Source organism: Protopterus annectens, chromosome 6.part0 (genome assembly GCF_019279795.1).
Source record: "Protopterus annectens isolate FY-2018-M chromosome 6.part0, PAN1.0, whole genome shotgun sequence".
In the NCBI taxonomy this organism is placed as follows: Eukaryota; Metazoa; Chordata; order Ceratodontiformes; family Protopteridae; genus Protopterus; species Protopterus annectens.
The window spans coordinates 336,454,524-336,478,041 of record NC_056737.1 but is presented as its reverse complement, the minus strand read 5'-3'; the positions used below and the strand labels follow the sequence as shown (position 1 = coordinate 336,478,041).

At 38.3% G+C, this 23,518-nt stretch overlaps 1 protein-coding gene across 2 annotated transcripts in view; it reads left to right on the top strand.

The window, feature by feature from the left end:
• SPATA7 (spermatogenesis associated 7) overlaps positions 1–23,518 on the top strand; it is a 1,255,634-nt gene that overhangs the window by 1,129,836 nt on the left and 102,280 nt on the right. For both annotated transcript variants that reach the window (XM_044074096.1, XM_044074097.1), the window contains one exon: positions 9,721–9,778. In XM_044074096.1, coding sequence (XP_043930031.1) covers positions 9,721–9,778 — 58 coding nt within the window. The remainder of the gene's footprint in view (positions 1–9,720; positions 9,779–23,518) is intronic.

Sequence of the window (23,518 nt, the reverse complement as noted above, 5' to 3'; positions counted from 1 at the left end):
CCTTACCCCTGACACCCTTCCACTTGCCCCCAGAAAACCTGACAAGTACCTGACACACACAAATTCCTCTACAGAAATCCTATAGCAGATCCAGAGGTGATTACTCGGGGACCTAAGGGAGTTAAGAGTACCTCTGCAAAGAATCCTACTCCCTCAGACAAAGAATCCAGAGCCCTGGAATGATGGGGTAAAGAAGTATATACCTCTGCAACTTTAGCTATAAGGGCTCTCAACTGTCAGTTCCATATGTTAAAATATCAACAGCACACACTGGAACTTTTGAAACAGAAAATTTCTGCTTTTCCAGATTTTGCAAACAATAAAGAGATAGCAGAATTACTGCACTCTTCATCTCAGGTGGCAAAGCACGCCTAGCACTCTGGATTTCATGCCCTAGAAGCTTCTAGCATGGCAGCAGTGACGGGCTCTGTTATCAGAAGACATGCATGGCTGAAGGAACAACCTCTCCCTGATCATGTCAAAGCTAAAATCATGGATGCACCTCTTGACAAAGACCGCTTGTTCGGACAGAAAACTGAAGAGGTACTTAAAAAGATGAAAGACAAAGCAAAATTGATGCAGACTGTTAAAGATTTTCTTCAAGTACAACCTCCTAGGTTCAGCAGAAATTTTTCCTCTAAACACTGGTCCTTTCCTGCAATAAACAGGCAGGCACAAGGCAAAACCCTTAGGGACACACCCATCAGGACTCAAACTCAGGGCCAGCAAAGAACAAAACAGTGGCCCTCCTCAAACACTAGAGCAGGGAGTTCAAAAGCAATCCTGTATAGAAAAAACTCTCAGTAACTACCTTTCCCATCTCTGCCTGCCTCCACCACACCAAAAGCTAGGAGGAAGGCTATCTCTATGCAGAGAAAATTGGAAGTCTATAACAAAAGATCAATGGGTCAAATCATTGTTCAGGGGTACAAATTCATTTTCCAAGAACTACCACCTCCAAGAGGGTACCCAGACCTACCTCCAAACCAGTGGGCAGAAGCACTAAAACAAGTGCAAAACCTAATATCCCTAGGGGCAGTAGAACCTGTACCTCCAGAACAAGTTGCAAAAGGATTCTATTCCAGACTATTCTTTGTTCCCAGGAAAGAGGGGACGTGGCGTCCCATCCTGGACCTATCCTTTCTCAGTACCTTCCTGGTAATCCCAAAATTCAAAATGCTTACCTTACAACAGCTTCTACTAATGCTGCCAAGCAAAGCTTGCATGGTCACCTTAGACTAAAGGATGCTTACCTGCACATCCCAATAAGGGAATCATGCAGAAAATTCCTATGCTTCAGAGCAGGATCAAAACACTTTGAATTCTCTGCTTTGCCCTTTGGCTTATCTACTGCTCCCAGGGTATTCACCAAATGTCTAGCTCCTGCCATTGCCTTTTCCAGGAAAAATAATGTACGGATTTACCCTTACCTGGACGACTGTTTCATCCAGGCAGACTGCAAGGAACTGCTCCTGCAGCATCTCTCATTTGTAAAAATCCTACTCACCTCTCTCTCGGGTTCACTATCAATGAAAGGAAATCAAAAGAGACACCTACCAAGAAAATCATATTTCTTGGAGCCTTACTGGACAGAGAACAAAGTTTCTTACCAAAATACTTCAGTACTCTGGCCTCCCAAACCCAGCTTTCTGCCAGGAAAGCTCTAGGGTACATGGCCTCATGCATCCTCCTGGTACCTCTAGCCAGACTACACATGAGGAAAATTCAGTGGTACCTAAAAAAACCTATGGTGTTAACACTCACAACCTCTGGACACCTCCCTGCCTGTGATCCCTTGCATAAGATCTAAGTTCCTCTGGTGGGCCCAGGCCTGTGCTCTTAACAAGGGACTTCCATTCACTCTCCGTCCATCAGACCTAACCATAACTACAGATGCTTCGGACATAGCCTGGGGCACCCACCTAGAAGGCAGATGCTCCCAAGGTCTCTGGGATGCACAAATACTACCCTTGCACATCAACCAAAAGGAAATGATAGCAGTATAAAACTCTCTGGCATTCTTCAAACCCTATCTCAAACCAGGGGTTCTTATCATAAAAACAGACAATACCACAGTCATGTGGTACATCAACAAACAGGGAGGGACTCAATCTTACCATCATACCCCCTCTGCAAACTAGCCATGAACCTGTGGCTAGCAGCCTCATCCATGGGACTACATCTTATAGCCCAATATCTTTTGGGCATCAACAACAGTCTGGCAGACCACCTAAGCAGAAACCTGCTGGACCCACAAGAATGGCAAAGCCACAGAAACATTTTTCTGCAAATTACCCACACATAGGGGAGCCCCCAGGTGGATCTCTTTGCCTCTCATTTAAATCACCAAGTACAGAAGTTCTGCACCAGGGAGTACCATCTCCTGGCCTGGAAGGTTGATGCCCTGACCTTCCCTTGGAATATCCTCTTTGTGTATGCATTCTCACCTCTACTTCTCATTCCAAAAGTATTAATCAAGATAAGGGAGGAAAAACCAAGAGCAATACTCATTGCCTCAGACTGGCTCAGACAGCATTAGTACCCACAGCTGCACAGCCTATATCACCAGCCCCCCTGGCAGCTACCAGTGATACCTCACCTGCTATCCTGGGGGTGGACCATGCTGCATCCAGACATTCAGACACTCAAGTGCTCAGCATGGCTTATTCTACCAAAACCAACAAGGAATCTATGCTAAGCAAGCAAGTCCTTGACATCATCACAGAAGCCAGAAGGCCCAGCACCAGAAATTCTTATGCTGGAAAATTGAAAAGATTCTACTCCTGGAGCCAGTCCAAGGGGGTAGACCTACATCTGCCCTCCAGTCCTGTTATTCTAGATTGTCTTGCTGAGCTTCTTAATAAGGGTCTCTCCTTCTCCTTCATAAAAATCCATGCCTCTGCCATCTCGGCACACTTTGATACAGAACAACCATTGTTCTCCCACCCTCTTATCAAACAATTCCTTAGAGGACCCTCTAATATCAGGCCTCCCGGAAGACAGCCCACCCTAGCCTGGGACCTGAACTATGTTTTAGAAAAGCTTAATCTGCCTCTCTTTGAGCCGCCAGCATCCTCAGAACTAAAGTACCTCTCTTGGAAGACTGCCTTTCTCCTAGCTATTACTTCAGCCAGGAGTGTGTCAGAGCTTCAAGCATTAATGGCCATTGAGACATTTATCATCTTCCATGCAGACAGGGTCTCCCTAAGAACCAATCCCTTCTTCATGCCAAAGGTGGTTTTAGATGTTACCCTCAACCAGGCCATCCACCTGCCCACCTTCTTCCCTAATCCTCAGAACAAGGGGGAAAGGATACTGCATTCTTTGGATGTGCACAGGCAACTCAGATTTTATCTGGATTGTACAAAGACATTCAGGAAAACTGACCAGCTCTTGGTCAGCTTTGAAACAGGGGCACAGGGGAAACCAGTATCCAAACAGACCATTTCCAAATGGATAGCACACTGCATCCAATTTTGCTACTTGCATGGAAAACCACTCCCTAGGACCATCAGAACCCATTCCACTAGAGCAACCTCTACTTCCACAGCATTCCTTAGAGGGGTACCCACCAAGGACATCCTGGAAGCTGACAGATGGACTTCAGTCCACACCTTCACCAAACATTACCATCTGAACCTATTCTCAAAAGCTAGGGCTGGGTTTGCCTCTGCAATTCTGCAGAGCATGCTCACCCAATCTTAAGTTTCTGTTAACCTTCCACCCTTCTACTCAGCTTTGGGAATCTTCCCAATGGTTAGGACTGCAGCAGTGAAACACGAAAACATAGTACAGTTGTGTACACTCACCGTAAGTGTAGATGTACAAGTATGTTCACTGTTGCACTCATGCTTTCCCTTCCTCCTTCCACCTGATATCTGCTTTCCTTAGAGAGACACATATTTCTATGGGGGTCTCTGACCCCAGGACTACTAATAATTATTAACATTGGACTTCTTTGGTTGGTTAAGGCAAGAAAAACTGAGGTAATGGCATCGCCTGCTCTCCTTTATAGCTCGGATGACCTGACATCAGCCAGCAAGCAACAGCAGTCGAAGCACAAAACCTTGACTCTGGTATTCGGACCAACTGAGGGCTACCACAGCATAGATAATCCAATGGTTAGGACTGCAGCAGTGAACATACTCGAACATCTACATTTATGGTGAGTGTACACAACTGTACTTTCTCTCAACTTCTTCAGATCCAGGAATTTCCTTGGATCAGAGGTGGGGGGATTTTTCAGGTGATGAGGAGAGTACTGCCTTCACTGGCAGTTCTGTTGTCATCTCCAGATGTTCTTCCCCCAAAAGCACCGGTGCCTGCCTCTGTACCCTTGCATCCACAGGGATGTGGAGATCCTAGGCCTCAAGATGCCTCACAGGGCACCCTCCACTCTTCTGAAACCTCTCCTGAGTAACCCTCTGAAGAGGTCCCTCAGAAGAGGTTATGTAAGAGGAAGCATTTGGACTCCCCAGAGGAGTCTATCACTTCTGATACAGGCCTTGATGAAGCTGAGGGGTCCTCATGGTTGCTTTCTGATGATGTCTCCTTTGGAGATATCTTACAAATACTTAAGCAGAGAGGTGGCTGGAAGTCCACCAACCCTTCAGCAGAGGAGTCCGTGTACCTGAAGGCCTTTGTATCTCACCCTTCCTCCATTTGGGTGTCTCCACCTTTCAGCGAACTTCTGGATCTAGATTCTTAGAAGGTGTGGGAGTCTCCAGATTCAGTGGAACCTGTTCCTTGGAGGCCAGATAAGTTAATCATATCCTGTTCAGACAAAACCTTTTTAACTAAGGGAGTCCCAGTAGATGCTATGGTGGTGGTGGCAACCACAAAGAAGGAACTTTCAGAGACATCTTCTTCTGTCCACCCACTGAACAAGGAGTCTCGTACTATGGACAGATACTGAAAGTGCATTTTTTCTTCAGTGACATTTGCTGTCAATTTTCTGAATTACCTGACCCATTTTACTCGATTGCAGAGAGATCTCCTGAATGATTAGGAGATGCTCTCCTCAGTTCAGTAGCTGAAGGGATTTTAGAGAAAGTTTCCTCTCATCTCTCTACCTTAAATTCAGTTGTCAACTCCTCCATGACACTGATTTCTTATGTAGCAGATGGAGCAAGTAGAGCAGCTGGTTCAGGAATTTCCCTAAGGTGATATTCTTAAATGAGCTTGCGTGACTTTGGGGAGCCCTTTAAATCTTCCTTTGTGAATGCCAAGTTTGATTGCTCATCTCTGTTCAGGCCCAAAGTCAAGGACACACTAACCAGGTGTGAGCAAGAAGGAAAGACTCTGTCTGCCATAGGATTCCATTTTTCCATGCCTACCAGACCTTATTCCAAAGGTCAGAAAGGTAGTGGCAAAATGTGGTTCCAAAAATCCCAGAGATCTTTCCAGGATGCACGTGATGAATCTTCCCCCAGGGGCAGAGAGGGAAGTAGTAATGGAAGACACTGGCCACATAGCAGAGGAGTCTGCAGAATCAGAGAGACAGAGAATCTTTCTTTGGTAAGCCCTTTCAGCACTCCTGAAGGGAGGTCCATCTGTCCTTCTGTGGAGGCAGTTGGGGGCCACTTATCTTTGTACCCACAAGCCTGGCTACAAATAACAAAAGACAAGTGGGTACAAAGCATCATATCCAGAGGTTACTGCATATCCTTTTCCTTCCCCATCCCAAACATAAAAAATATCCCAGATGTTCCACCCAGTCAAAGGGAACAGGCAACGTTAGAAATTCAAAAGTTGCTAGACAAAAGAGTCATCCAAACAGTCCCCACAGACCAAATAGGATCCGGAACTTACTCAAGATTCATTTTAGTTCCAAAGAAAACAGGAAACTGGAGACCAATTTTGGATCTCGGCAATCTAAACAAATCAGTAAGAAAGTCCAAGTTTCAGATGGTGACACTGCAGTCAATACTCCCTTTTCTGGGACAAGATGATTGGATGTGCTCGATAGACCTCCAGGATGCACACTACCACATAAGAATGGACAGGCCATCCAGGAGACACCTGCGCTTTTGGCTGGGAGCCAGTCACTACCAGTTTTGAGCTCTACCCTTTGGGCTCACTACAGCCCCCAGAGTGTTCACCAAATGTATGGCAGTAGTCACGGCTCACTTGAGACGCGTATGATTCCTGGTGTTTCCATACTGCCACCACAGAGCATCTACTAATAAAGGTGAGAGATACTACCTTGCAGCTCTGTTCTCACCTAGGAATTACAGTGAACTACGAGAAATCTGTCTTGCTGCCTTCTCAGCATGTAGTATTTATAGGAGCAGAGTTGGATACAACAAGTATGAGGGCCAAACATCCTCCAGAAAGGGTTCAAGTTCTATGACATCAGGTTCAAAATCTTCTCACAAAGAAAAAAGCACAAGCAAGGATAATCCTAAAAATTTTGGGGACCATGGCAGCAGCAATAACCTTGATCCCATTAGCACGCTTACACATGAGAATTTTCGAGTGGCTACTGTCCACTCAGTGGTCAATGCAGGAATTGCAAATTTCCCACAAAATAATGATAACAGAATCTTGCAAAACAGACCTTTGTTGGTGGCTTTACTCCACTCATGTGACGCTAGGCCGACCATTTGTACTTCTCCAACCATTGGCCACAGTGACCATGGATGCCTCTCTGGGCGGGGGGGCATTATCTGGGAAAGATGGTCCAAGACACCTGGCAGGATCACAAGACCCTTTTGCACATCAGTGTCCTAGAAATGAGAGCGGTGCTTCTGGTGTTGCAAGCATTCCAGGACTCTCTTGTGCTGGGAACTGTTGCAGTACAGACAGACAACTTGTCAGTTGTATGGTACATAAACAAACAAGGCGGAACCAGATCTTACCCCCTTTTTTGGGAGGCCCTGAGAGTATGGCAGTGAGCAGCCTCCTCCCAATGCTTTCTGACAGCAATGCACATCTTGGGGAAATCCAGAGTGATAGCTGACAGACTCAGTAGAGCGATTCTGATGCCTCATGAGTGGTCCCTAAAACAGGAAGTAACGGAAAGGATATTCCGCAAATGGGGCCAGCCTTGCTGTGACCTTTTTACGACATCCATTAAAGCCAAATGCAGCAACTACTTTGTCCTTATCCCCCCTCTGGGGGAGTCACCAAGGGATGCACTTGTACACCATTGTCCCTCTGGTCTCCTTTACGTTTTTCCTCCCTTTCCATTAATACCCAAAGTTCTTCAGAATGCCAATTACTGGCCTTGTCAAATCCAGTTCTCCTTCCTGTGGCCTCATCTTCGGGAGGAGCTTTGGATTCTGGGCCCAGTTCCAGACCTTTTGAATCATGCGTAAGGAACGCCCCATCCCCCCCTTCAGACCCTCAAACTGACAGCTTGGCTGCTCCAGTTCCGACCATAGCCAGGTTTCCAAACCTCTCTTCATCAGTTAAACACATCTTAATTTCTTCTCATAAGGCTTCTACGAGAAAGATATATAGAAGCAAATGGAAAAGATTTTCATTATGGGCTTCTCGTAACCACATTGATCCCTTTACTGCCCCAGTAAATTCCATTCTAGAGTTCCAAGCAAAATTATTCAATGATGGTGCAGCTGCAGCTACCATTAGAGTTCAGTAAGCAGAGATATCTAGTTTTCATATAGGTGAGTCTGGTCTCAATGTTATGTCTCAAAGGCTATGCAAAGCATTTGTTAAAGGTACTTTATTACTATGTCCACCTATCAGAAACCTCCCCAGCACCATGGGACTTAAATTTCATCCTATCTCGGTTAATTTTCCCCCATTTGAGCCAACATCATCTTGCAAATTCAAGTTTTTGACATGGAAAACTGTTCTCTTTATAGCAATTACATCTGCTAGGAGGGTGTCAGAGCTGCAAGCCTTGTCAATAAAGCCCCCTACTTGCTTTTCCACAGAGACAGGGTATCCTTATGAACATATGGACAAACCCTTCGTTCTTGCCAAAAGTATGTTTAGAGTCAAATTTGAACCAATCGATAGAGCTACCAGTCTTTTATCTGAATTACAGGAATTGGGCAGAATACATATTACATCAGTTGGATGTGCAAAGACAATTATGTTTCTACTTACACAGGATTAACAGCTTCAGAAAATCTGACCAGCTATTTATAGCCTTTACAGATTCAAAGAAAGGTAGTTAAGTCTTTAAAGTAACACTATCAAAATGGCTTTCAGATTGTATAACCTTCATTTATAAATCTCAAAATAGAGATCTCCCCCATAGAGTTAAAGCCCACTCAACAAGAGCCATAGCAACCTCTTCCGCCTTTCTGGCTAGACTGCCAATTGATACCATTTGTGCTATGGCAACATGGGCAAGACCACATACTTTTATCACTCATTACAAAGTAGATTTGGCCTCCAGGAACAGGGCCTCCTTTGGTTCCACAATTCTGAAGAATATTCTCCCTTGAGTAAAATAAGTTCTGTGGTCCGGTTCCTTCCTAGTCTTTGGTTTGCTACTTTTTCACTTTTACCTTTTATCTTTATTACTCTTATTATAGCTGCAAACAATCTGGGGAGCTTTCCTAGTGCATGCTAGAATAGGGTTTAGCCACAAGCTAGTGGAAGACCTCGAGCTTGTATATAAAGGCAGAGTCAGATCCGAGGGTCGGATCCGAACTCATCCTGGTAAGAATGAAGGTGAAGCTGGACAACATACATTAATGTTATGGTGAGTACATAACTTCTTTTTTCCTGTTTTTGATTATTCCTGTTTTAATTCGTTTTAGCGTACACAATTGTAAATGTTTATTAACAGATTTGTACGCAAGTGTAAATGTTTATTAACAGATTTATATTTGCAGGCCAGTCATTAAATATAATGCCCCCTTTTGGCGTGTATCTGTCCAGATACATGCAACAAATGGAATGTCCACAGAGATATCTTACTAAAATGATACAAGGCCTAAACAACATGTCCTACGTGGACCAACTCAAAGCCCTCTCACTATACTCTGTATCCTACAGACTGCTAAGAGGTGACGTGTCTGCATACAAAGCACTCTCCGACACATTACTGATTGATTTACTGCATAGCACTATGTCAAATGGCATGAGAAATACTCATTCTAGTGATCTAAACCTCTTCTGCAACATTAACAGAACAGTTTGGAGGGGCAAGTATATCTCACAGAGAATACAGCTGCTCTGTAACAGACTCCCCATCCACATAAAACATAGTTTATCCTTGTCCATGTTCAAGTGCAACTTCGATCTATGCATGGGAGACAGAAAATTTACCCCAGGACTGCCCCTGCACTACTGATGGACAGAAGCAGCTCCTAAATGCATCATCCCATGCATTGATCCCCTCAAATTATCCATGGTATGATCCCAGTTATTCTCATTAGGGGTACTATATAATTCTGAGCCATAGGATGGCTCAGGCCAATCAATAAGCAAATGGGATAGGTTATTTTAAGCACAAAAAGGGAAACTGGCTAGGCTTAAAATGACCCACAAGGACAGCTAGCCTAGTACTTCTCTATGAACTTATTATATTTAAGACTCTCTAACAATTCCTGCTGGAAATGTTCTCCCCAGGGCTTCTTTAAAGATGTCCATTGGCCAGTTGGCATATCTGGTTACCACATGTAAATAATTCAATAGCTGGTTAGTTCATTCTTGTCTCAAAATGAGTCCATAGCTCTGAATTTGCTGTATGATTAATTTATGAAGTTTTTGATATTGTATATATTTTTTGTCCTTCAGGGTGATTGAGAGGGTATTTGAGCGTCACGTTGAGCAAAACAGGGATCTTCTGGATGAGGTAGGTGTTAAATGCAGTATATTCATATATGCCTCACATCTTAAACTATTATATGTGAGGAGTCTGTATAGATATGCAAATGCTACACATTTATCACTTTGCTGTTGATGTCCCTTATTGTACAAGCATCGAGACTCTATGTTCCTCTGAGGGAAAGAGTGTGCCTGTGTGATAGCAATAGAGATAAAACTAGCAGCGGAAAGCATGTTCCTGTCTCCTCGTCTCTCTCATTGTGTGTGTGTGTGTGTGTGTGTGTGTGTGTGTGTGTGTGTGTGTGTGTGTGTGTATATATATATATATATATATATATATACACACACACACACACACACACACACACACACACACACACATATACACATTCTATCTCCCTTTCTCTGTCTCTCACACACGCATGCACACATACAAATACATATGTGTTGTCTATCTCTCTGTCATATATATATATATATCAAAAACAATTATCTAATATGAGATCAGGGATCTAATTCACAGTGTTCATCATAAGATCAGTATTGCAGTAAGCTGCTTGGGCTATATCCTGCCCAGAATATGACTACCAGTATGACCACCAGCCAGTTTTCAAAATTTCAGGGCACCTTTCATGCACCCTAACTGCCAGAGACTCTAGCAGAGCCACACAAACAAGCAGTTAGGGTGCTAATTCAGAGTCTTCTTGCTGAACTGCACTGTCTTTATAGGCTTTGTGGGACTGGCAGACTGCTAAAAATAAGGGACGTCCAAGATGGCTGCCCATTGGGAGAGCTAGACTTAAGCTATTACTCAATGTGAAAAGAGAAATTCAGCAGAGAAGGCCAGTAGAATGTTGTGTTTATGGGTACATTTCATTAACTGGCTAGTAAGTGTACTGCTTGGATGCCAGAAAAAAAGAAATACAGAGGACCTGGGAAAAAAATCAGCTACAAAAAGTGAGGACAAAAAACTGGGAAAAGTTCTGCAGCTGTTCAGCAAAACATAATGCAACCTTCAGACATGACTTCCAGTAACCTAGAGGAAGATATAAGACAACTACAGACCTGGTTAAAATAAACACTAATGTAGTATATCCACACAAACAACAAAAGGCTGGAAAAAATGGAAGAAGCTTTAAACAGGTATTCAGGTGAGGTGATAAAGCTACAAAAATCATAGGTCAAACTAAAGAAAAGGCTGTCTGAATATGAGACTACTTAGGAAGAGATGTTTCAAAAAATAATGGAACTAGAGGACAAGCACATAGGGAAAAACCTGAGATTTTCAGCTGTACCAGAGAAGCTGGAAGGAACAGACTGCATTAATTTTTTGAAAGCACAAATAACCAACTAGACTATTATTCCACAGCAGGAGTTTAGTTGAAAGTGTACATCATGTTTATGCTCCAAACCTGGCTATGAGAAAGCAACGTAGGCCTTTAGTAGTAAAGGTGCAATCCTACCGACAGGACTTGATTCTGACAAAACTGTGACAGAAGGGCAAAGTAATAAAAGTGGAAGACAGCAAAGTGCTTATGGAGAATGATTACTTGTACACCTGACAGAAGAAGAGTAAATTTATTCCACTGTTCAGGGAATGTTGAGATACAGGCATGAGATTCAAACTGTTGTACCCAGCTGTCTTCAAGGTATTCTTCTCTGGAGGAGCACAATCATTTTTGATGAAGTACATGCTAAGGAGGAAATACAAAAGTTTGTCCAAAAATTTTTTTGCTTCTTTTTTCCAGTGTTTCAAAGGAAAATATTGGAGAGAAGGAAAGGAGCATGAGAGTTGACTAGTAGAATCGAGAGTACGTTGGAACTTGCTGCAGTCCCAGAAAATATATTCCCAATTATTACTTTCTTCCCTGTCACACCTCCAACATTTGTTGTCTACCTGAGAACAATTTCTCTGGAGTCTACTTGGGGTACAACAGTATCTATATAAACATTTCCAAGCAAAGATACTAAATCTTCTAGATTTTGTTGCATATTTGGGAGACATACATACATCTTCACATTGTTTCTTTGGGAATTGCTAATCCAATCTCTCTTCCTAGTCCTTTCTAACCTCCTCTGATTGATTCTTAGAGTAATCATGCAGTGTTTTACATGCTGTACTAATTATTCTTTTTTTAATGTCAGCTTCTGTTCTAGATTTATTAAAAGCTCTTCCAGTGCTGATCTTTCATTTAGGACCCCCTCCCCCTATTTAGGCAATCTCTAACCTGCAGTCCAAATACATTTTTGGTGTCTTCCCATTCTGTCTTCTTTCCCTCTCTAGTTATTTGCTCCCAGTACCTTGGCTGCTTTGCCAGTTTTCTCCAGTAAATTCCAGATCCCTCTTCCCTATTCTTTGTACCCATAATTGTAGTAATCCCTATTGGTATAATTGCCTTTCTCCATCCCTGTGCTTAGAATAATTTCTGCTACGTTATGAATTTCATATTCTGTATGGTCATTATCCTCCTTAAGGGTATGCATCCAAAATCCCAGTATCTGCTTGATTCTTGATCTTCCCCTCTGTTTCATCATCATCATCCCTTTCCATTTTGAATTATAGCTTTCTGCATGTGGTAGCTGTAGAAGCCTTACCTGTGCAGCTCTGAAAAACCTCTTCAAATCATGTAATCCTGATCCACCTTGTTCAATTGGAAAGAATAACTTATGCCACTTGATCTTTGCCCTCTTTCCCTCCTAGATGAAATCCTTCTCCTCTTTATTAATTGCTATCCACAACTTCACTGTTTGATAAAAATATGCCTGACCCGTGTATAAAACTAAAGGGACTAGAAACGTTTTTACTTTTGTAGCTTGTTATCCATATCCATAGAATAGAACTACCAATTTCTCGGTGTTTGTATTATCTTTTGTTTAGTGTCTTCTCACATATCCTGAGCTGCCATAAGAAAATCCTTTATAATCCATACTCCTATGTACTTTATTTTATCACTGAACCAATTATTGTGTGGGAAAATAGTTTACAACAATTGATTTTGTTTTATCTTCATTTATTTTGTATCCCAAAAAGACACAAAACTATCTCAGAATTTTTCACAACACTGAAATATCCTTTGCTGTTTTTTATCAGATGTAAAATATCTGCAAATAAAGCTAACTTTTCTTGACTACCATACCAATTCTTATTTTCTTTGCCAACGGTTCTAAATATAATACAAATAACAAAAGTGAAAGAGGACACCCCTGCCTGGTTCTTCTGCTCAAACAAAGCTTTTCAGAGAGGAAGCCTCCCTCATCCACCACTTTAATTTTTGCCTCCAGTCCCTCATACATCCTCCTAATCAACTGCATAATTTTATCAGGGAATGCAAATGCTTCCATTGCCCTACTCATAAAATCCCAGGTTACTCTGTCAAATGCTTTTTCTGCATCTAGATCCACCATCAACAGTGGTATTTTCTTATATTCTGCTTCCCTCTAGACCATCATTGCTCTATTAATGTTGTCAAATGTTTGCCTTCCCTTCACAAAACCACATTGATAAGGATGGGAAAGCTTTTTATAGTTTTTAAAAGAAAGCTTATTCTGCTGCTGCTTTAATTTCAGAATTTTGAACTGTCAGGCTGGCATGTTTGGCTTTCTTTGAAAATATGAGAAACTTAACTATTAATCTCTCCAGTACTAAAGTAAAGAATTTAATGCCTTAAATGTATCTTCTCATGTAACCAAGCACTCCTTAAAGTGTTTGTTTAACATTTGTTTACTGGCTAAGTCCAGCTTGGAACGAGCCAATTTTCAGCAGAGGTCCAAGGAGAAACGCTCCAGATGCATGTCTTTGTAACATGAGAGGAAACCTACATGAATCCAGGGAGAACATGTAGACTCCACACAGAAGGCACCTCAGCCGAGAATCAAACCGGAGAACCTCTTGCAGTGAGGTGACAATGCAACCTGCTGCAACACTGCGCCATCCTTGTGTTCTTATGATTCTGCTGATACTGACTCCAGGGCTGCTGCAACTGGGTCATTTATGTGAAGATTTTCGTGGCTAAGTTCTCAAAACTGACTAGAATATGATAAAACTGACTAGATGATGATAAAACTGAGATTTTAAATTCTTTCCTTGACAAGGATGTTCTGTTTGGCCCATCTCCTGCTGAATATTTTAAAGGATTTGATAAAAGGGAGAAATTGATTCAAGGGGTGACTCATATTTTCCAGACTTCCTTTTCTAAAATTAAAAGCTGTCTAACTTGGCACTTTTTTCAAAAAGCAATTCAAGCAGCAAGTTGCTAACAAAGATGAATTTATAAAGCAATGGTAAGTTTGTTCTAGAAGGAAAGGGAAAGCTTCCCAAAACCAAGAACAGTTCAGAAAGTTAGAATAGCTGCTTACCTTTCCAGGTTCCTCAATCCTAGCAATGTCTTTCTCAGTGTAAGTCTTCATATTCTGCAGTGTCATCAGATTATTTCAGACAAAAGGGTCCTGAAAGTCATCCAAAAGGGGATGAACAATCTCTTCCTCATTTTCATGGGATACCTTCTCATTCTGTAAGCCAAACATCAGCATTTTATCACGTTTGGAAGCAAATGTCTCAGGCAATCATAGAGCTAGTGCCCTTTGATCAGATGGACAAAGGTTTCAAGAATTTTTCTGATGTCAGTGAAAGAAGGAACTTGGATACCAGTCCTGGACCTCCTGTTTCTCAATTTTTTTTGTCACGGTCCCTTCAAACCCTGTTACCTCTCATTCCTTTGCTTGGTTTTATGGTAAAGTTAGACTTAACAGATGCTTACCATAACATTTCTATTGGCAAAGGTTTCAAATGCTAAGATTTTCTGTATCTTGCTTACACTGTCAGTTCTTTGTCTTACCCTTTGGTCTGTCCATTGTACCAACGGTATTTACAAAATGAATAGCTCCAGTAATTCCTTACTGCAGACTTCAAGGCATTTACCTCTTTCTGTATTGGGGGAATTGTGTTATATTGCATACTTTTTCTCCAATTGTCAAGCTTCTTTAATGTGTCATGAAACTTTTGTTCAGTCTGAGGTTTCAAGTGAACTTAAATCTTCTCTTATCTCTGTACCCAACAGTTTTTCTGCTATGTCTTCTGAATAACTCTAGAGGAAGATCCTCTCTTCTGCTAGACAAAGAACTATAGGAAGAAATCTTCCTGAGCTTTTCCAACCAATCTCTAGTATCTGTCAAGGAATTTGTTAGGATTTTGGGTTTTATTACTACCAGGACTTTCATGGCCAGAATTCACATGAGAAAAATTCAGTAGTTACTCATGTCAGACTCGCCTTGGCATCAGCACCCTTTATTTTTTCAGATTCCAGTGTTGGGATTTGTAAGAAGGGAGGTTTTGTGGTAGGTGTGCCAGTTTTCTCTAACAATCCAGCTGCCCCCTTCTGTTTTCCACTTCCTCTTCAGTCTTTTACAACAGACACTTCAGAATTTTCTTGAAAGGCTATATCAGAAGGGGTAAAAAGTGCAAGGTCTGTGGAACAAGCAGGACAGACAAAGGCACATCAGTGTCAAAGATACTGACAGATCCGATGTTGTCTTCTTGTGCAATTAAACAATAAGCAGTGGTGATGTCTCGTGCCAGTAGAATTGCCTGGGGGGAAAAACTTGAGTATACTTAGTTTCCCGCAAGAACAAACTGTTTTTCGACTCCTCTTTGAATCCAGCTCGAGACTGTGCATGCTGCGCTTTGGGTGATGTGTACAACCTTTGAAAAGCATCATTATGTACGTGCCGTGAAAGGATGACCTCTGATCATGGACTTGAACATTTACACTATGTCTGTAATGTTTAAACACCGCATTGATGCTGAACCAAACTGATAACATCTGGGTTTTTTTTTTTTTTTTTTTTTTGGGATAAAGCCTAAAGAAAATATAAATAAAAGCATGGTATGTACTCTGTGTATATGAATATGTCATGTTCAGCTTCTAACAGCATTTTATTAATCAACAAGATGGAAATGCAGAAAAATACGATGCATTATTCATTTGAAGTTGTGAGCTTTCTCTGAATAATTGTTGTTTTGGCTGACAGCTCCTTTACTTCATTTCCTCGGATGTAAAGAACATTTAATTTTGACAATGAGTAGTTGAGAAACAAATCATATTTGTATTTAACCCACTTATAGAGCATTTCATTATTACACTGTTCATACCATCAACATTTTTTATATCTGTTTAAGTTGGATTAACAAGTCTTACTTATTAAAATGTACAGAGTAAAGTTAAATTTGTCAGGACAAGTATGCAGTTGAACTGTTATAACCAGTCAAGAACTTGTTTGGTCTAGAAATAGTATATGACATAGTATATGAATTATAAATAGGGGATAGAGGAAATGGGGGGTGAGAGGAGGGGGAAGGGAAAGGATAAAAGAGAAGGCTTAACAGTATACTGAACTACATTACACTTTTTATAACATTAAGTGTGTATACACACATGTATCTTTTATTCCTAGAAAGAATTTCAAATTCAAGGACTTGCCTTCCTATAATGGTAGGCCAGTTAAACTCTTATTATGACATACTTATTATCCCTCAATAGTTTGTATCCTATTCATACATGAATAGTGACTCTTTCATATGTTTTTATAAATTAATATATGTATTCTCTATAAGAGGCATTATAAACTTCATACTGGGTAGATTACAGCAAAATTGGTCTAGTTATTCTCAGTAAGAATTACAATTGTAAATCAATAACCAAAAATAAGGTGGAAAATACAGAGTGACAACACCACAAATAAGCCAAAGAATCACTCAGTAGGCACACTGGTCTCAATGAAGGCCGAGTCAAAACTTGATTCTCAGAAAATACGTTTAATACAGCAACTTGGTATCCATAGATTGAGTGCTTTCTTTCCACTAAGAAAACTTCATCAGAATGATATGGTGATCAGATGATATTCTGATGGAGTTCCCTTAGTATAAAGAAAGGGCCCAATCTGTGAATACCAAGTTGTTATATTAAACGTGTTTTCTGAGAAGGGTCTATATTAATTAAATGAACCCTCAGAATATCGCATCCACTATGATCAACAAAATAAAACCGAATGTTTACATTACCAAACTCAGATATATGCAAAAATCATTTAATCGAAATGTTTTGTTTGGCCAACACCAGTCCCCTAGTGTCCTACCTAACTTCTGTTACCAAATAAGGAAAACTAATACTGAACCTTAGTACAATTTTAATTGTGACTATGATATAAACCTAAATAATTTGCTAGGAAGTAATAAAAATAAAATAGATGTCTTAATACGCCATAGTGACTACAAGTATGAACCACATACATCACATTATACTTTCAGCAAAACAGCAACTGCTCTTAAAAACTGGTCAACACTGTAATCATACTTGTTATTTAGTACTTGTTGAAGCTGCTTCTGCACTTTTTAGGAGAAGGAGGAGATGCAGACTGCAGTCTAAGTCTAGTCTCATCAACTTTATTTTGCTCTCGCACCAAAACAGCTAGCAGAGATGGAATATCACATATTCACCATCCTAGTAAACAACAAATTCATCTGTGCCACCCCTCTACATGATTTTGAGTTTGTGGTAGACACAACTGATTTAATTGTGACATGTTCCCAAACTCTATAGGGGACATAGCAGGAAATCTAGTGCAAGAAGTGATTCTAGTTTGTTATTTCTGAGGTCTACCCATGACATGTATTTCAGAAAAATATGCCAATAAATCTTTACTCTCCACAGGAAACACTTTACACATATCAGAAAATGCTGGTAATACTTCACTTTCTTCAAGAAAGGCTCACACACTTTGAAAGCTAACAGATTTGCCATAAAATGTAGCTAGTCCTAAACTCTACAATTTCATCCATATGGCTTGAGCAAAATGAAATAAGCAGCCATTAGGTACGTCAGGAAAGTTATTTTTGACACTTCTAATGGTTGCCATTTCGAAGTCTGACAGAATAAATTTAACAGAGATATGAAAATCAGCATCAGAAAGCAATTGGAAAACACACTCCCACATAAAGTTGTAACATTTGTAGGATTTCTTAGTCATTAAACAAAATACAAGTGGTATGCACTTTGTTCTACCAGCTACAGTAATTAATCCGTGTATGCTATATAATTGTCTACACAATCGCCCACTTATTAAGAAAATCCCATCCATTAACCACATTACAGATTTGCTTAAGTATTTCAAATTTTGCACTATGGAAAACACTAATAAATGAATATTGTTTGGAATGTCAACCATTCTCTTCTGCAAAAATGCACATTCTTTCAGTGCGTATGCACTGGGGTTTACATTATCAAATGTTTAAACAAGGGTATAGTTCACAAGCTTACTGCGTCAAACCCTGCTAACCTGCTGAAGCATATATGTCCGACTAGGTAAACAAACTGAACAATCTGTAGAAGTTGTCGCTGTAATATCATCAACTACTAATCCTGGTGTATCTCTGCATGTACGGGAACACTGCTTTAGTTTATCGCAAGCTATATATCTCTTTATCTCTATAGCATCAGATGCATGGTGATGTGCCATAGATTTTAACAAGAATTCACCATACAACTCACGAGTAGTAATGGCTCGACCCTTACATCTTTCTTTCAATTTTAGTTTACAACACCAGTAATTTTTGTTTTTGTAAACCTTCTCTAGGTTGTACAACTAGCCATCTAAATTCAACATATCCTTTCCTTTCAGTGACTTTACACAATTATAGTATTCACCTACAACACCAGGGGAATACTGAGTGTTACCTGCCATAGTGTAGGTTAGCCGATGTGAATCTCAACAAACCAACTTTACCTTTCATTTATTAACATAATTACCAAGTAGGTAATTGTTTAATTTAATCATTTAATTGTATAATTTAAAAATTACTACCTTTTGAAATACTTGTTCATTTACACATAGATTGCAGTCCATACTGTTACATTAGCTTGTAACAATGCTAGATGTTATTACATCACTATTTGCATTTCTTTCAAGAGGCCATCTATTGCTATTCTGAACTTTTTATTTTGATATTTAGAGCGTTCAGATATACACGATTTCGAGTGGACACTGTCGATCATAGTACATGCGAGATTCTGAAGGTTTGTTTAATTAATATAGACCCTTCTGAGAATTGAGTTTTGACTTGGCCTTCATTGAGACCATTGTGCCTACTAAGTGATTCTTTGGATTAAGAATTGCAATTGTGACAGACTACTAATGTTGGATTTATTTCTGCTTTATTAGAACTCTCATTCTGTTGGTTAATCCAAAGACTTGCTTATCCATAATTGTGGTTAGTTAATCTTCTGTTTTATTCATTTTATTTTATTTTACATTTGTTGACCGAGAAAAGTCCAACTTGGAACGAGCCAGTTTTCAGCGGTGGCCTGGGGAGAAATGCTCCAGACACATGTCTTTATAATGTGGTATGAAACCCACATGAATGCAGGGAAGACATGCAGACTCCGCACAGAAGGCACCCCAGCCGAGAATCAAACCAGAGAACCTCTTACTATGAGGTGACAACGTTACCGCTGCACCACTATGAAGTGGTTATTATTTATTATAACACAGAAGTTATTCCTTAACAGACTATAACCTAGTCATATATGAATAATGTTTTTTTTATAGTTTAATGTATTTTATATAGTTTGTTCTGTATCTGACTTCTGAATCTAATTATTTCTCAGTAGTTATTAGAAATTATCACGTGTTGTGCTTGATTTGCCTTATTTTTAATAGGGCTGTGATAGGAAACCGTATTTTTTTCTTAAGATTATTAATACTATTACACAGACAAATGCTGACTAGATGTTGCTACTAGAGCAAGAGTTAATTTGGGTGATAATGTGTCACCCAAATTAGGAGTTTTAAACTCCAGAAGGGTTTGGGTTATAAATAATCTTATATGTTTAAGTTATAAAAAGATTTGTTATTATTCTTACTAATATTCACTATTCCTTTTAAGATGAGAAATATTTCAAAAACTTTTTTTTTAGTCTTATTGTTCTATTCTAATGATGAATTAATATACAGTATTCCTTCTAGATTCTGTAGTAAAATATCATACTGGTCAACTTATTTTATTCATACAAGCAAGTCAGTGAATGTCATTAATAAAAGATATCTCAATTAACATTAATGGCTTGAATAATCCTAGCAAGAGATGAAGTCTATTTGAATACCTTAAAATCCATAAAGCCCAACTAGTATTTCTTCAAGAAACCCATTTAATGTCTGAAGATGTATCCAAACTTGATAATAAATCTTACTCTTTACTAGCAAGTTCACAACACAATCAAAAGAAAAGGGGAGTGGCTATTTTATGGAATAATACACTTCCCTTGCCCAAGATACTTGCAGTTTATAAAGATAATAAAGGGATGTTTTGTTCTGTTATTATAGAATTAAATAATAAAATATATACTTTTGTGAATATATGCTGGATCCCAGAAATTGGAACTAATGTGGTAATGCAGCATCTAGATCAGATTGTGCATTTCACAAAAGGAAATACAATACTTGCTGGAGATTTTAATTGTATTTTAGATAATAAAGACTATACCACTAAGAGTAAAAGAAGAATCTCAGCTTCTGCTAAGCTATTAAAAGTCTTTATAGAACTGTATTTATTGAAAGACATTAATAATTTTGTTGACGCTAGCTCTTTGTTTTTCACTTTCTATTCTCATAGACATAATACTTACTCAAGAATGGACAGAATTTTAATTTCTAATGACTTTTGACAGACTCTTTAACCAACACAAAAGTAATCACATGTCCCCTATCTGATCATAATTCTATAATTTTTGAGTTAATTAATCCTAATTATTATATTCAAATTAATAGAATACCTGCTTACATTACAAAATTAAAAGATTTTAGAGAATTTATATCTTCAGAAACCCATAACTTTATAGAACTTAATAGCACTAATGATATTTCCAAAGTATTTATTTGGGATGCTCTAAAAGCATACCTATATGGAAGAATTATAAATTGGTATTACAAAAAAGGAAATTGTGGGATAAAGAGTTACAAGATATACAACTAAAGTTAAATAGTTTAAAGGTTAACTATAAGGGAGACAAAGACATAAGTGATAAGAGAAAATAAATAAATTCTTTAAATAACAAATACTTGGAGATACTAAATCATAAAACCATGATTAATTTAGAAAGATTTAAACTAATAAACTTCTCTGCAAATCCTAGATCATTAAAATTGTTAGCTAACAAAACTAAGAGACTAAACAAATGTAGTCATATTAATGAAATATTTTCTCCAAAGAAGGAAAAGATGGTCTCTGATTTACATAATATATTAATTAAATTTAGAGAATTTTTTCTTAACATTAATCAGAAACCCAATACAATTGATTCTAATGATAGCATTAAAGCTTTTATTAATAAATATACTAAAAAAGGATTATCAGAAGAACAAGCAACTCTTACAGATAAACCTATATCTATCAAAGGCATTCAAATACAAATTTCCAAATTAAAGCAAAATAAAACCCCTAGTAATGATGGTATTATTCCGGAAATTTATAAAATATTGCCATATAATGCTCTAAAAGTACTCTGCCAAGTTTTTAATATCTCCCAGAATAAAAATATAATCCCTCCTTCATGGAACTATACTTTTATTTCACCTATACTGAAATTTAATAAAGATGCCTCCAAATGTTCCTCGTACAGACCCATTTCCTTACTTAATACTGATTATAAAATGTTTGTGTCCATATATGCAGATAGATTGAAAGATTTTTTACCAATATTAGTAGATGAAGATCAAACAGGTTTTATAGTAAATAGAAAGTCATATGACAACATAAAAAGAACTTTAACTTTGTTTGAATCTGCCAAATATTTAAATAGAAATCTAACACTAGTTAGTTTGGATATAAACTGTGCCTTTTATTCAATTAATTGGGAATCCTTATTCATTCTACTGGAAGAACTAAATGTTGCTAATAAGTTTATAAATCTTATTACACAGCTATGTAATGGCAGTCAATCGTACATTAAAACTGGTACAAGTATATCTCAAAATATCCCAATAATTAAGAGTACTAAACAAGGATGCCCATTATCCCCTTTATTAATCACATTAATTATGGAACCATGAGTGAACTTAATAAGAGGGGATAAAGATATTGTAGGTTTTAAATTAAACTCTAACGAGTCCTCTAAAATACAAATGTTTGCTGATGACATTCTTCTTACCCTTGGTGGTGATAATTCATCTATTCATGCTCTCTTCAAAGATGTGAATCACTTCCAAAAAAGAATCAGGCCTAACTTTTAATAACAATAAAACACAAATTCTATTAATTGACCCAAAGAAGTTAATTTATATGATGATTTTAGAAAGATTTTAGCACAATCTGAACAGATACTTTATTTAGGTAGTATAATTACTAAAAATATTAAAGACATTATCCAAATGAATTATAACAAAAGTCTTATGACAATATATAGTCTGATAAAAAATGGAATAAAATTCCTTTTTCTATGGATTAAAAATGTTCAATTAAGATGATTCTCCTTCCTAAAATACTTTACATTATCCAATCCATTTCTTTACCTCCCCCAAATTTGACAATCAAGAAATTTAATTCAATGTTCCAAAAATGTTTATGGTTTCCTAACAAACCTAGAATTGTGTTAACTTATCACATGAAAAATTAGGATGGTGGTGGCATAGCGATGCCAAATTTGGAATTTTACTCAATCTCATCAGTGATCAAAACTATTTATCTTCTTATAGACATGCAATACCATGCAAAATGGAAAAATATGCTTGAAATGCTAGCATATGACACAACAAAAAAATAACTCTTAGAAATCAGAATAAGTAAATAACTCATTTATTTGTATACTAAAAAAATATTTCTCTGTCTTTCCTTTTCAGAATTTGAAATGTAATTATTTAATACTCCTTTTAAAATCGTTTAGGAACTATATACTCAAATTTAAGTTATAAAAGGATTGGTTAAGTCTTCTTTTCCCCATACCCTAAACTGAAGGAGTTTTATTTTCTACATATTCTGCAAAAATGACCTCCTTTCAGCAAAATCAATTAACTTTATGGTGTCAAATGATATCAAATAATGAATTTAAATCCATGAATACACTGAATTTGAGTTTGACACATTTTCATGGTTGGACTTACAAGAAGGAAGAAAATGCATCTTAAAATTGAATAGATGCCTCCTCAACTAAGAAAGCAATACCTAATTCAATATATTATGTGATGCCATCAATACAACATTCCCCTGTTAAAAATAAGTTATCACATATATAAAGCAATTAAGTTTGATTTAGATATATTTCCTGACAGTCACTGGAATTATTTTCTTTACTTAACAAGCACCTAACAATGGATAATGATAAACTGAATATATTAAAATCAGCTAGTGTAACTACATCATCACCCAAATGGAGGATATTTACATGGAAATATTTATACAGGTCATTCATTACTCCCCTTGCCATAAGTAAATTTAGTAAAAAGGATGTTACATATTGGAGATGTAATAAGGAACTGAATGTGGACTGGTCTCACATGTTCTTTGACTGTATAGAATTGATTTTTTTGGGAAGATATTAATACATTTTTACAGGCAATCTTTACTGATACCTTCACACTATCTAAATCACTTGTTTTATTTAACACTCCGGTTCCAGTTTGTATAAGGGTGTCTAAATACCCTTTAATTTGGTCCATACTATCTGTTGCCAGGAAAACAATTACAAAGAAATGGAAATCTAATTCCTCTCCTTCAGTACAAGAA